This window comes from Cydia pomonella, chromosome 20 (genome assembly GCF_033807575.1).
Source record: "Cydia pomonella isolate Wapato2018A chromosome 20, ilCydPomo1, whole genome shotgun sequence".
In the NCBI taxonomy this organism is placed as follows: domain Eukaryota; kingdom Metazoa; phylum Arthropoda; class Insecta; order Lepidoptera; family Tortricidae; genus Cydia; species Cydia pomonella.
The window spans coordinates 465,542-481,977 of record NC_084722.1 but is presented as its reverse complement, the minus strand read 5'-3'; the positions used below and the strand labels follow the sequence as shown (position 1 = coordinate 481,977).

The following is a 16,436-nucleotide window of genomic DNA, read 5'->3' as shown; positions in this document are numbered from 1 at the left end:
TCGTTTTTAGAAGCGCGTGTAGGAGCATATACGCTCGCGTACCATTCGTACGAGCATTGTCGCGCTAATATACACGCTCGGGCCGTGCGAGCTGGCACGCACAGGTTCGAGCGCACACGCCGGTGTAAGCTCGTATACGAGCGTTGTTTGCTGAAACGACCGTATACGCGCGTAAAAATACGCTAGTCTAAAACCACAAGTATCGCTCGCAATTGTACCTGCTTAATAAAATTTACTAAAACTTTGTTTTCCCCAGGCGGCAGATATCTGGTCGCTAGGCGTAACCCTATATGCCATGGTGACTGGCCGCGTACCCTGGAGCGGCTCGTGCGTCGAGATAGCTCAACGCGCGCTCACTGTACCATTGAAGTTTCCATCACGACCGACGCTTTCTGCGCCGCTCAAGGGACTGCTCTTGCGCATGTTGGATAAGGACCCGGCGAGAAGAGCTACGATGCATGAGATTAAGGTAAGAAAGAGCAGGACAGCACCAGAACGACTGGTCGCTAGGCGTAACCCTTTACGCCATGGTGACCGACCGCTTGCTCTGGAGCGGCTCATGCGCCGAGATAGCTCAACGCGCGCTGACGGAACTCCTGTTTCCATCACGACCGACGCTTTCTGCGGCTTTGAAGGGGTTGCTTTTACGCATGTTGGATAAAGATCCCGCGAGAAGAGCTACGATACATGAAATTAAGGTTAGAAACTAATAGTAATTCCCCTACCTAAAGGTTGTATAAGTAATAGATAAGTAATGTTTTAATTAGATAAATAATAATATGTGTAATCCCATTAGCTGTAAAGTGTTGACATGTAAAATGCTTATATTTTATCAATAAATATTTGAGTGATTGATTGTTGTCAGGGAGAGATCGCTTTGTACCGATAAGACTGCCTATTGTTTACCTGGACTAATATTGCTGTTATTTTTGTATTATTTTCTACTATTGAGGCGTGCAATAAAGGCCTAGAAAAATGTACGTAGACAAGGATTGTTTTACTGTTTGTTAAAATTATCAAAATACTTATGTTATTTTATTATATTGATAATTTTAACAAACGTTTGCTTTAAACGTTATGTGTTAAAGTGAAAACTTGACAGTAGATTTCATTTTTAATGAGATTTTTTTTAAATATGAAGACTATTCCTAAAAAAATGTTAAATAATTTTTGGGTCATCTTGTACAGTTAGTGAAAATTCATCTGTTTTAGCAGTACTTTAATTTTATTTCTTTATTTTCTGTACAGGAACACGGCTGGGTGACAAACAACGGAGCTGATCCTCTACCCTCGGAACAAGAGAACTGTCGCCTGGTGGAGGTGACAGACGAGGACATGGAGCGAGTCGTCACTTCCATCCCCAATCTGTCCACCCTCATCCTGATCAAGACCATGCTCAAGAAGCACAGCTTCCAGGTCAGTGTCACATAATATTAGGAACACAGAACAAGAGATCTGTCGCCTGCTGGAGGTGACAGATGAAGATATGGCACGAGTCGTCACTTCCATCCCCAATCTGTCCAACTTTAGCCTCATCAAGACCATCCCCACGAAGTACAGCTTTCAGGTCAGTGACTAAGGTTACCTTAAGGCATTAGCCCAACAGCCTTTGCAGCGGCATATACACTTGTAAGATGTCGCGGGTAATTTTCGAACATATTTGTTAGCGATTATACTAAACTTATTAATAATAATAGCTCAATGAACTAAGAATAAACGGTATATAAGACTATTTACCGAAAGATGCCTCCAGATATTACCAGGTCCACAAATACGGCCTAAAAGTTAAGATAATCACCAGGACACATGATTATTATTTTTGGCAGTAACCAAAAACTTCATGGATCATGCCTTATGTTTCAGAACCCGTTCCTCCGAAGCCGGGAAGGCAGCACATCCCGCCGCGAGTCCTCAGAGACCATCAAGGAGGCTGAAAAGCCGAAACGAGGAGGCCTAGCGCGTTCAGGGCGGTCACTTTCGGCTCCTGGGAACTATCTTATGGACAGGTACAAAAAAAACATAGGAATGATAAATTACTATACACAATGCACGAAATAAAGTAGGTAATAGACAATTGTTTGAGAAACGTACATTGCATTCGTGTTTTGATACAAATTCTATGGAAAAAACTGCAAAAGGAAGGTTATGAGTATGACACATAACATATGACTAATACTATTCACCATAGTGATCAGTCATTATAATACGACTTTTTAGATAAATCTTTTCATCTATAAGAAGGTGCGGTCAACTTTCCGGAATGCTCACTACACTGGCTACGCTACGCTATACACACTATAACGCTATTTACCCCTACTAATTGGAATAAAATATTTATTATATCGTGTACTTGACCAGTAACTTCTATTCTAGCCGACAAACATCGTTTGACATCGCCCTAGAGTCAGTCCAAGAGTCCCGCGACCAGCCCCAGGACAACGAGACCAAGGACGAGGAAAACAAGATGGCCGCGCGGTGATACGACAAGATGGCGGCACCGCCCGCCCCCTGCGTCCGCGCGCCCGCGCAGCGCGTCAAACATTAATGCTGCTTATTCACTAGGGGACAAAGTATAATATCGCAGGAAGTCGGCTGTGACGTCAGATGAAATCATTGAAAATTATTATTTTACGTTTGTTTTCGTAACGTCGTCGCTGCAAGCAGTGTACGTTTAGTGAGCCGGTCTCATTGCTTGCATGGGCCAAAATGTTACACATAGTGTAAAAAGTACGTGGGTAAAAAATGTTGGTGACAATATGATTGTTAAATGTTTAGACATTCGAAATTCTCTTAACATGTCTGAAACGTCACGTTAAATTTCATTTGATGTCATTGGCGATGCGTAGATATTCTTGTCCTCTAGTAGATAAGATGCTTTAGAAAAGAAACTTATACAAAAAAAGAGATTTTTAATGATATATTCATGCATTTTTTGCCTTTATAGTTTGTAGATTAATTTCTAAGTCAAGTTTCTTTAGTTTTTGTACTTAAAGCTAAAGGTGACATAAAGTGAGGTTAAGCAATTAGTAAGGGAAGCACGAAGATGATATTTTTTATATATTATAGTATAGAAATATTGTAAATATTTTTAAACATTAATATTTCATTCCTCGACTAGTCCCAAGGTTTTAAATGATATTGTAAATAAGGTATTTTTGCCCTTTTTGACCTTAAATAAGGACTGCACTTCTTAGAATTTTCTCTAAACATATAAATTTTATATCTTTGGCAGCTAAAATACATAAATATGTTAAAAAGCCATTATTTTTCATTATCTAAGTACTTAGATATATAGATTTATTTTTATTGTTATACATAAGATTTGTTGTTATATTATTACGATTTGTCTTATTTCACTATGTACTTACATAGTTTTTTTTTTATGTCGACCATAGCTTCTATAATTATTAGTCTGTCACTTAATATAATTATAATAAAATTGCTCAATGCATTAAATCATGTACATACATACCTTACTTAAATAATTATTATATTCATAATCATAATGTTAAATGTGTGCGTTAACCCAGCGGGCCTCAGTCAAAACACAATATTTTAACTACCTGCCGAATAAAATTTGCAAACACAAATTCTGGTCACTCAAAATTACACAATTACATAAATGCAAATTAAAACAAAGCTTTTGAACGTTACGCTTGAATTGATTGTTTCTTCATTAATTAGAGATTTACTTCGATTCGTAATGCTACGTAAATATTATTCAGTCTTAAGTTACGTGGTTTGCAATGAAAATGGAAAATGTTTGGCCCCTCAAATATCAATAATTTCAGCGGCGATTCAAATATGATGTTTATTACGGCACTTTGTCGGAATTGCGCATGTAATAGCCTTGGAGGTGCAATCATCCATAGGCCCCGATGACCGAAAAATTGTCAAATCAAAGTCAGTGCCAAGCTATTTTCATCCGACCAAAGTTTGTATATAATAATTAATAACATTTCAGTAGCACAAAATAAATGACTGTCATATTTTCTCTTCGTATCACACTGGTCAGCGTGTGTCACACTACTGGACAAAGTACGAAATATCCACATAAGAGGGAGTTATAAAGTCGAGCCCATAATCGACAACGTTAAAGAACGTCGCCTACCATGGGATGGACATGTACTCCGCCGCCCTGAAGAGCATATGGTACGAGTTGCCCTGAACATACCCACGACAGCGCGAGGCGCCGGAAGACCGCCACCTGATTAACGACGGTCCAGAAGGAACTAAAAGGGATAGTAGATAACACCCTAGCCCAGAACCGGGAACAGTGGAAAAGGCAGACAAGGATAGCCGACCGTAGACAGTGGGATAAGGCTTAGGACAAGAAAAAGATATTTTCTCTTCTTCCATTAGATACAATACAAGACACTTCATCTGTTTAATAACAACATTCACATTCGCATCTCAAAAGCAGTTTCATTAACAAGACTTCACCGAGCACAGATCACTTCGACACGATGGCACATTTAAAACGACCCACTGTCACCATATACGCGACCGCTTATTTCAGTTCGTCCACGTTTAAAATCTGTTTTAACGCTTTACTTAAAAGTAAAAGTAAAAACAACCTTAAAAAAGGAAAAATTAAATACTATCCCTTCTATATATGCTAGCAACTGCTATGTTTGAAGTCGGTGCCAAGCCAAATCTTTAATAAAGTTTGAATTGATAACCCATTTTTTTTAAGTACTTATTTAAAAACTTAAGAAATAGTCGGTTAGTTACAATAATGTATACTATTGTATAATCTCTTATATTAGGTACTATACAATAGTATTAAATTGTACAGGATGCAAATGATTACTGTACGCTACGGGGCGTAGCATTTTAAAGGTAAAATGTCATCTATGTTTTTTTTTATTATATATTATAGAACATTATTACACAAATTTACTAAGCCCTACAGTAAGCTCAATAAGGCTTGTGTTGTAGGTACCTAGACAACGATATATGTAATATATTATAAATACTTAAATACATATAAACACCCATGACTCAGAAACAAATATCCATGTTCATCACACAAATATATGCTCTTACTAGGATTTGAACCCGGGACCATCAGCTTCATAGGCAGGGTCACTACCCACTAGGCCAGACCGGTCGTCATCTATGTGTATCTTGCTTCGTAAAAATCACAATGCGGAGTTTGTTTACACGGTGTCATCGTGACACGTTATCACGTCAAATCACCCGTCCCTTTTCAAGTCGTAAAGCAGAAAAGGAAGAATGTTTTATAGCCGATAAAAGTTGAGATAAAAATTCCGTCTGAAAAAAGAGATGCTTCGAGAACAGTAAAACGTGAAGAGTAAAATATGTACGAAGATTCTTAAACAGTGAAGTAAAAACTTATCTTATTATAAGACTAAGAGCGTTTTCATTATCCGATCCGATATCGGACCCTACATCCGCGTATTCAGACCGCGGCAGCGCCATCATTAGCGGTCACGCACACTACAATATATATTATGCCTACATTATGCACACAAACAAATATTATCGGTCCGGCAGCTGATGGAGAGCTCCAACATGTCGGTAGGCACCTATAAGAAAAACAGCTGCAAGAGAGTACCATATAGCATCAAGTCCGCCTTTTTTCGTTATCTATTTTTGGTAATAATTATTTATTACATTAACAAATAAATACAGAAAAACACATGACTAACGTTTTACTTTCATCCGTCATCCGATATCGGATGGAACAATGTAAAATCGCTCTAATAATGCTTGTTGTTGCATCAAGGGTTCAAATCTTTGATTGCGTCAGGTATATTTGAAACTTATATTATAGCAAGTCGCTGAAGTAAGATTTTGCTATAACCCACTTAGTCCTGGGGGAATGATAATAACAAAGTTAAGTACTGTTAATATGGACGTACTTGACATATCTGAGCGAACACTTTTTCATTATTTTCTATGCATGTAAGGGACAGGTAGGTGCAGCTCCCCCCCCCCCCCCCCCGGAACTCAAATAAGCCGTCTGATATGATTTCATATGTCTGCGAGGTCAAAATCATAGGTACGAACTTCGGTTGTGTCAGCACAACCTATACATATAAAGCAGAAAAATCTTTCTCGAAAAAATTGTAAAACTATGTCAAAAATTGTATCAAGATCCTTATCACACACAGACAAAAAGTTCAACCGTAAAATTAGTTTGTTTTAAATGAGTACAAAGTACGTCTTATATCACCTTAAAATTGATGAATATAACATCTAACTAAGGACAATGAAAATTTAACCTGAACAACAACGAAAGGAACTTAGAAACTTGTCTTATGTAACCTAATGAGTATCCACTTTAACCCCCTTATTTCTTTTTTACTGCTCTTTTTTGTTTACTATGCCTTTGAGCAGTCTCCCGAAAGTAATCATGAAACTGGTCCGCTACGCTAACGCACACAAAAACTTATACAGTTAATGAAGAAAAGAAAGGGAATAAAAGCATTTTCTCTTTTTGTTTGAAGATACTTACAAAAGCGCCACAGTATATTTATGAAAACAGTAAGTTCATCATTTTCGGCCCATCTCCATTCTTCCTTTTCTCTCGAAAATTCTTGAGGCAGCAGCTCATAAACAGATTTCCAAATTTATACACGGTAACAACCTGCTTTCTTCGTTTCAATCGGGATTTAGATCAGGGCACAGCACCACCACCGCACTTCTCAATGTTGTTGAAGATGTCAGAAATGGCATGGAGAATTCCAGAGTAACGGTGTTGGTGCTTATCGATTTCTCCAACGCTTTTAATGCGGTTGATCATGACCTACTTGTTGCGACTCTTACACATCTGAGGGTCTCATCAAAAGCGACTGAGTGGTTCGCGTCTTACCTTTCTGACCGCGTTCAGGCTGTTAAAGCCAGTGGATGCTTATCTGCTTGGTGTGACCTGAACACGGGAGTACCACAAGGTGGGATCCTTTCTCCTCTTTTATTCTCAATCTTTATTGACCAAATCACCTCCAAAATCCGCAGCTCTTACCATTGATATGCAGATGATTTGCAACTTTACGCCCATGCTTCTGTGGAAAACGTAAATTCTGCTGTTTCCCTCATCAATGACGATCTAGTTTACATAGCTGAATGGTCCAATAGCTTTGGCATCAGTGTCAATCCGGCAAAATGTCAGGCTATTATTCTGGGTACCCATCATCAACAAGTAAAGCTTGGTGCGGTTTCTGTCGCGCCGATTTTGTTTGATGGCACTGTTATTCCAGTTACTAAACAAGTGAAAGATCTCGGCCTTGTATTAGATTCTAGCCTTACCTGGAATGACCAAGTCTCTGAAATAAGTCGGAAAGTTTCAGGAACATTGCGTTATCTCTATAAATTTAAGAATTTTCTCCCAGTAGGTACTAAGAAATTACTTGTGCAGACTCTAATTTTGCCAGTTATTGACTATGCGGACGCGTGCACGACTAATATCTCTCAGGAGTACCTCAATAAGCTAGACCGTCTTATGAATAATGGCATACGTTTCATTTTCGGACTTCGCAAATACGACCATGTTTCTTTTTATCGCCGTCAGCTAAATTGGCTCTCCATCCGTCGTCGTAGGTCCCTTAGAATCCTGAGTATTTTATTCTCCATTTTGTTCGAGCCTTCCTCCCCTGGTTATCTTAAACGTAAATTCACTTTCATCACCCCCCGTCCAGGATGTGAACTCCGTTCCTCCCGTTCTCTCAAACTCTCGATTCCTTCACACCGTACTGGTTTTATGTCTAACTCTTTCGCCGTTGAGGCAATCCGTCTCTGGAATTCCCTCCCTCTCTTTATTCGACAAGCCCCAAGCAAACCCGTTTTCAAACGACTACTTCGCAAGCATCTTCTGTCAGAAGAACTTAAATAAGGTTCACCATCATGTATATGTACATAATTATATGTATTAGTCTATCTTTTATACATTATATAAGTAGTAGTATTTAACTATTTATATATTTTTGATATTATTTGACTTCACGTTTAATTTTTTCCTTATTATTTGTTATTATTTTTTCCTGCACCAACATACACAAATGTCTCTGTTTGACCCAATGGTTGACTGGTAGAGAATGCCTTTTGGCATTAAGTTCGCCATTTGTACATTTTTCTTTATGTGTGCAATAAAGTTTAAATAAATAAATAAGTATACTTAAAAAATACTCTATTAGAGACCCTTTAAAAGCCTGTGCACTCCTTTTTTGAAGAACCCCATACTGTATACCCTCGGGAAAAACCTCGACAGGGAGCTCATTCCACAGCCGGAGCGTACGCTGGAGGAAATTCTGGGAAAACCTCGACAGGGAGCTCATTCCACAGCCGGAGCGTACGCGGGAGGAAATTCCACTCAAACCGCACAGTGCGCGACCATTTAGGCTCTAGGGTATGAGGATGAACACCCTGCCGACATGCTGGATAATTCTTTTAAACTAAGTTATTTTTCAATTCACAGTTTATCAATCTATAGTATCACCTACTTTTGGCATGAAAATCCGAAAAACTTTAATAATTACAACCAAAAATAAAGCAAGAATGGCTGACCACTGGTGCATGGCCGAGCACTGGTGCCTTTACCCTATATCTATAGAGAAGTTTAAATAAAATAAGACGCTCTCGATAGCTGCTTACTGCAACAAAGTAGAGGCGATAAAAAATAATCTTGGTTTTTTGAAACCAGTCAGTTTAATTTATAAATTCGTGTAATCCATAAACAAAACCTTTTCAGGATTTTGACGGTCACTTTAGCATTGATCCCATTCAAGCAACGCTGGGCAGCATTCAAAAACATTTTGGTTTTAGAACATATTAATTGCATAGATTTATCAACTTTTTGAATTTGCCTCCGTCTCATTGAATTTAAATGAACCTTGTAACAACTCTAAAACTATAAGAATTCTGCTTTAATGTAAAATTACTACCTAAAACAGTTCTAGAATTACTGCGTCATAAATATACTGTGACACTAGAAACCCTTAGAAATTACGATGGCACCTACTTATTTTAAAATATATTTATTATCTCACCGACCAAATTCCGTTTACAACATTATGTTATTATTACATGAAATTGTCGCAATCGCAACCTGTACTACGCGCCGCAAAATTGATGGCGCTTACGCGTTTAGGACGCGAGATTCACGCTCCGCTTCTATGGTTTGTTGTCAACAACAACTCATGGCGCAAAATACTGGTTCTCTGTACCGGTTCTATACGTAGTAATAATAGTTCAATGGTTTACAAGGGAGCTTTAATCAGCGGGCCTAAAATGGTCGCAGTTTTATCGTCTTTCGAAAGAGGAGCTTCGACAGGAGCCACATGCATTATCTGACCAACGCAGACTGTGACCGGTTACTTCAATGGAAGTGATGATACATGCTAGACGATAAAAGGGCGGCCATCATATCCGTACTGTATCGAATTTTAACGCGACAGGGTCCCAACAACGCAGCCACATCCTTTCCTTGTTTAATGTAAGTATATTTAGAATTGTGCAAGTAATGTGAGGGGCGGACGAAAAGGTTTTGGTACCATCATATTACTTTGTCGAAGAATATGTTGATAAATATTAGGGATGGTCTCCTTAGACAATTGTGGCGCAGCAGCTGGGATCTGGTAGCTGTTCTCAGTGCCCCGTTTAGCTACTTCTGTACATAGGTTTGGTTAATATCAACAAAAAATCGTTACCATAGAAAAGTCTTTTTCAGTATATTATAACATTAGAGTCGCACCAAGCTACATCATTGAGCTACTATTACGCTAGAGAAGCCATACCAAACAATGGAACTGCCACAATCGCAAGCAAACAGTCGTCAGCGCCTTAAAATTGATGGCGCTTACGCGTTTAGGTCGCGAGATTCATGCTCCGCTTCTATGGTTTGTTTTCAAAACAACAACTCATGGCGCAAAATACTGGTTCTCCGTGCCGGCCCTATACCTGGTAATAACAGTTCAATGCACTGCCTGGTATTTGCAATGACAAATTATGGAATGTCATCATTAATATCAAATTTGTATGAAAATTTGGCGTTTATTTACATTTCCTCTCTTTGTTTGGTAAAAATCGGTGTAAAGTTAGCTTATGTTCCCTTATCTTATTTTATCTTATCTACAGAGGTTCGTAAATTTCAGAATGAACTATTCTGCCCCTGACTTTGCTTGCACACGACCCATTAGTCCAATCCGAGCTTAGATTAGATCAGTTTTAAGCTAGCGTCTGCCAAAAATAATTGTTATGATTTTAGTAGTTATTTCTTGTTATTTTAACTGGTAAATTATTATTCATTTTTTGTATTTTTTTACTAGCGAGACTCATATACATTCACAACTAGGGCACATTTTTTTCGAACAGGGGCCCATTTCTCGAACGGGGGCCCATTTCTCGAACGGTATTAGACTAATATTATTAGTCAATGAATTGTGAAGTCGTATGGGTTACCATGGCAACACACTAATAATAGACTAATAAATTTCGAGAAATGGGCCCCTGTATTAGACTAATATTATAAGATTAAATGTCAAGTCGTATGGATTACTCGTACCATGGCAACACCCTAATAATATTAGACTAATAAATTTCGAGAAATGGGCCCCTGTATTAGACAAATATTATTAGATTCAATGTCAAGTCGTATGGATTACTCGTACTATGGCAACACGCTAATAATATTAGACTAATAAATTTCGAGAAATGGGCCCCTGTATTAGACTAATATTATTAGTCGATTAAATGTCAAGTCGTATGGATTACTCGTACCATGGCAACACCCTAATAATATTAGACTAATAAATTTCGAGAAATGGGGCCCTGAACTTACAAATAAATCGGTCGCTAAGATAAAACTGCGACTTCATGGCAAGCCGATTTTGCTTGCACACATACCTACTCACATATCGGGTTAATTACTTGCCCGCGAGTTAAGCATGTGTGTGTATCATATATACGTAAACATGATAAATTCAGCGTACATACAGGAACACACCCCGATTTGACAAATTCAAGTTGTTTTGACGTTTAAAAGTACGAGAATACGTGAAACTTATTACAAGCTTACTTTGTTCTCCATTAGTAATTACAATAATTACAACAAAGGCAAACTTATCTCTTTAAGACATTTCTTCCAGTTAGGTTGTTTATGTTGTTAAATAATCCATCCTAATATCTTCTGAGGATCGTTAAACAATAACGTAACTACGTGGGTGTCACGTAACCCACGTCCTTAAACACATTACTTACCTAATACATTTATATTATCTTACGTACATATTACACGCCGGCCCTTTTTATCTTGGCTCATGTATATATTATCAAAGAGAATGTTGATGTTGTCACGGTAAAATTACTGCCATCTTTCGACACATGATTAAAACTTTTAGAACGCCTTTTGACTTTGATCCTTGTTATTTCACTGACATGTGTTAAATTTGTTAAATATCAAAAAGTGGAGTGTACGCGATTGTACTCATTGCTACGATCAACTTTTACTATTACAGGAATCCTGATAACACTATAAAATCCTGATTTTCATACATTTGTCGAGTTGAACTTCAACCAAACAAACAACAACACACACGACAAAACATTTCTACAGAACAGTTCTTTTTGGAACTTCTGTACCCCTAGTGTAAATTTGATCGACATCATAACGTGACGAACGCGTTTGCGAAGTCTCATTTTGTATAGGATTTTGAGTTTCCAAAACGTCCCGCTTTGCGCGTTCTTTCTAAATCCAATACAAAATTAGACTAAACGCAAACGCGTACGTCACGTTTCGAAATCGAATTTATTTACACTAGGGGTACTGATCTCTTTATGCGTTGCTCTTATAACAAAAGTTGCTAACAGTCTCGTATGCAAGTATATCTTCTATTACAAAATATTACATCCCGTATATTGAAAAAGTTTTTTCATATATTTTTTTGTTATTGGGCAAAGTCTATGAAGCCAACCTCCAAAATAGAAGTACATTATTACTTAGAATTATTATAAAACGTTACATAATCTACGAATTACAGCAAAATAAACGTTTTTAAATAGCCCGGTATCTTCTATTTAAGAGGCTGTCAATACCTAAAGCGCGCACACTGTCTATTTGTATCGGAGTAAATGAGATAGCACTGTCGCATGTTACTGGGCCTGGGCAAGGGAATAATAAGAAAAATATTTAAATAAAAAAAAGTGGATTATTAGTGTAATATTTTACTCAACAGCGGTTTAGATATAAATGTTTTGAAATTGTGATTTTAATTGCAGACCCATAAGTCAACACAATAAAGACATAAAACCGTTTAATTGTGATTTTAAGACCAATCTTTGCAATTATTTTCTATCGAGCCGATTTGGTTCAATCATGTATCGAGTACAACCACGGTCTTTGAAATATAATTAATATGAACATATATTTTTCTTACTTGACTAAAACGAATAGTCTTTCTTAAAAAAACTGTTTAAGTAACATCAATTTCAAGGACATTGGGTGTTGACAGCCTCGTAACAGAAACCAGAGTAAGCGAATTACCGTTCGGTATTTAGCCCTCGAATTGCTACGAACAACATTGCTTACATTCGGCCCTTCGGTTACAAACAAACAGGCGGTGTTCCTATTCCCAACGGTCACATACGACCCGATTCGAAGAATGATTAAGACACGTTTAAGATCGTTAAAAGATCGATAACTAAAGGACATATCAAAATTGACGTTTATTTCTATTCCGCTGTGATCTCAATAAGATCTATCTACGATATTTCTAACGTCAAAGTGACATTGGTTGCCCGAATCGAGCTGCTTCTGTCAATTATACGACATACAAACGATATCTAAATGAGAACTTATCTAAACCAGAACTTATCGTTATTGTATCTCATTCTTCGAATTGGGCCGATTAACTGTATCACAGAAAAGATAATATATACTTCATTACAAACAGCCATTACTTTTTTTTTTAGTGTGATATGGGTGTACTAATGTACGTGATGCCTGAAAATAAAACTTTATTTATTTTATTTTTATTACACAATAATATAAAGATTATTCATCCCCACTTTTCGTGAATGGGAGCCACCCAAAAAAAATATAATTTTTATTTTAAGTCTGTCTACACAACTGATTTATATATTCGTGACAAATTTCACCTTTCTAGCACTAACGATCACGGAGCAAAGCCACGGACGGACAGACGGAAACTATAATGGTTCCTAGGTGACAACTGAGGGCCTACCGCGAAAACCGAAATTCGCAAATTGCGGGGATCTTTCTCTTTTACTCTCACTAAGACGTAATTAGAGTGACAGAGAAAAATGCCCGCAGTTGACGTACTTCGGTTTTCGCGGTAGGCCCCCGGAACCCTGGCAAAGCAAGAGTCTATGATATGATATTTTCTATAATAAAAACAAAGAGCTTATTTACACTGGTTCGTCTACAGTCTGTGTCTTTTATTTTCGGAATGAGATCCCAGTCCGTCCGCTTCCACATCAAAGGCACGAATTAGTTGCCCACTGCGGCGTCGAACTTGTAACTACGTCGGCATTACAGGCGTAGTTTCTATTTATTCCCCTACTACGGTAACAAATACAAATGGGTCAATATTTTTTTGTTACAAAAAATGTTACTCGTTTCTTGTTCGTTTTCATGGTTACGTTCCCCTGACTGACTTTTAAAACCCTGATTTAATGGATTTTCACCACACCAACTGGTAAAGGCCCTCTTGATTGTTCAAAAACAAATGAGAAAATTGCATTTTATCCACATGTGGGGCAAAGTAATCACGCCGCGTAGCCAACGTGCAAATCGCTTACGCTCCGTAGCGATCGAAACGCAGCTGTCACTGTCGCACTAATATGGAAGAGTGATAGAGAGACACTAAGCGTTTCGTTGTCGAAGCGATAGCGATTGTAACCTTGGCTAGACCGGCAGATGCAAATTTTGAATTGTTTCCTTATGTTAGCGAGTAGAATTTACTTTTAAATGATGATTTTGAATGATTATTTTTTATGACGTTCATTTGGATTTGATTTCATTTGATTTTTTTTGGTATTTCATAGTTAGTAGTTTCCTCGTGTTGGTGTGGTGAATCTTTCGCTTGCTCGGGTATCAATATTAGCACGAGCGGTTAAACAACAACTTTGCCCCCTTGTAAAACAAATAACTATTAAAATTTACTTGCATTTTTATAGTAGTTTAAGTTCTTTCCACGAGCCATCTACTTAGTATATCTAGTAGATCATGATATGTTGTAGGAGTATCATGGTCTACGAATATTCTAATTTCTTGGAACAACCTGTGCCACAATGCCCCTAGACAACGGGACAGAATAACAAAATAAATGATCTCAATTTTTTTCACGATGTGCAGGGTGTCACTGTATTAAGAAACTTCTTAACCCTTAAGGGTTAAGAATTCTTAACCCTTCCTAAGATTTGAAAAACAAGACGATTCAAGCCTCATCACCTCCTTAGAGTCGTAAGAAAAAAAAAACATGATTAATTAAAAAGATAAGTGTGCCCTATAAAGGGATAATCATTAAGAAACTTCTACATTTAATTTTTCAAACAAGTTTTTGGCAAAAATTTCATTTTTGGTACAAGCTTTTATCGCTGACTGTAATTTTCTTTCCACAAGCAACTAATACTCATCGAGACAATTCTAAAAACCCCAAACACAATTAGGTTACGTCGTTTTATCACAGAGTTCCTATGGCCACCTCCTGTCTCCATCAACAGATCATCTCGATGGTACCATAATATTGCATTGTCACCCGACTTACATATGTACTCGTATGCAAATTTTCAGCTCCATCGGAAACCGGGAAGTGGATCAAATTTAATTTGCGAGATTTAATTAGGTGAAGCTAAATAAAAGCTTGTAATATTGACCTGAATGGCTTCCCACATAGAATTCGTTTTCCTAAGATACAAGTCAATGTTTGTTTATCAATATACATCGCACCCGAGGGTGCGTTTTTACATCAAAGGGACAAATTAGTTGTCCACTGCGGTGCCGAATTTGTAACTACGGCGTAGGCATTGCAGGGATGGGGTAGTTTTTCATTTATTTACTTCGAACTTGTCGAAGTGACTAGATAACCCTCCGTACACATATGTAAATACATACATATAATCATGCCTATTTCCCGGAGGAGTAGGCAGGGACCACAGATTTCTACTTATTACGATCCTGACATACCTCTTTCGCTTTCTTCATTTCTTCACTTCTTTCATAACATTTACGACCGGTTTTTGACGACCGGTCTGGCCTAGTGGGTAGTGACCCTGCCTATGAAGCCGATGGTCCCGGGTTCAAATCCTGGTAAGGGCATTTATTCGTGTGATGAGCATGGATATTTGTTCCTGAGTCATGGGTGTTTTCTATGTATTTAAGTATTTATAAATATTTATATATTATATATGTCGTTGTCTAAGTACCCTCAACACAAGCCTTATTGAGCTTACTGTGGGACTTAGTCAATTTGTGTAATAATGTCCTATAATATTTATTTATTTATTTATAACATTTCTCATACACGCTCGCCTGTTTAGGGTGCTCTTGACCTGGCCTCTCTTCAGGATTTCCCCGATTTGATCAGAGAAAGTCCGCCGAGGTCTACTCCTTTCAGCTCCCTCTCCTTATATTCTCTCTTTGTTAGCCTTCTTTCACTCACATGTATCGTTAATAAAAATAGTGACAATGTTGATTCTTATTATGATTTTGCAGCATATGTAATGCTAATGCATTGTATGGGAGCTACCTCAATGAAATCCGTAAAGTTAGAGAATATAATGCCAATTTGTTAGCCAAGACTATCACTTTCTGAGCGTTTTCACAAGTATGACAGATAACTGATATGATTCCAATATCTTCTTCTCCGGCCTTATCCCATCTTATTTGGGGTCGGCTTTCCTAATCGTCTTTCTCCAAAGGTATCTTCTCTGGGTCGTCTTTGGGTCTATTTTACTATTCGTTAGATCTTTTTTGATGGTAGCTATCCATGTGAGTCGGGGTCTTTCGCTCTTTCCTGGATCTAGATTGGCTAGACTTTTCTTGTCATGTGGTCCTCCTGTCGCCTCATGACGTGGCCGTACCATCGCAGTCTGGTCTCTGCTTATTTGTCCTGTATGGGCCTTACTTTGAAGGTTCCTCTTATGTAATGGTTCGGCACTTTGTCTAACAGGGTGGCCCCAGCCGACCACCTGAGCATTCTCATTTCGGCTACGTGTAATTTATCCGATTGTTGCTTCTTGAGCGGCCAACATTCGGCACCATATATCATATGATATCATATGATATGACAACATTCGGCACCATATATCATATGATATCATATGATATGACAACATTCGGCACCATATATCATATGATATGATTCCAATATCACATTTATTTTTGTTGAGCACTATCCTAAAGAATGGTCTGATAGTCTGATTCGTTACTTTTGATGCTAACTGTACAACAACAA

At 37.9% G+C, this 16,436-nt stretch overlaps 1 protein-coding gene across 2 annotated transcripts in view; it reads left to right on the top strand.

Moving 5' to 3' along the window:
- Window positions 1-8,768, top strand: part of LOC133529080 (calcium/calmodulin-dependent protein kinase kinase 2) — a 305,137-nt gene extending 296,369 nt beyond the window's left edge. For both annotated transcript variants that reach the window (XM_061866700.1, XM_061866701.1), the window contains 4 exons: window positions 257-469; window positions 1,249-1,416; window positions 1,864-2,006; window positions 2,374-8,768. In XM_061866700.1, the coding sequence (XP_061722684.1) occupies window positions 257-469; window positions 1,249-1,416; window positions 1,864-2,006; window positions 2,374-2,479 (630 nt within the window). In that variant the 3' untranslated portion in view covers window positions 2,480-8,768. The remainder of the gene's footprint in view (window positions 1-256; window positions 470-1,248; window positions 1,417-1,863; window positions 2,007-2,373) is intronic.
- Window positions 8,769-16,436: the final 7,668 nt, after the last annotated feature.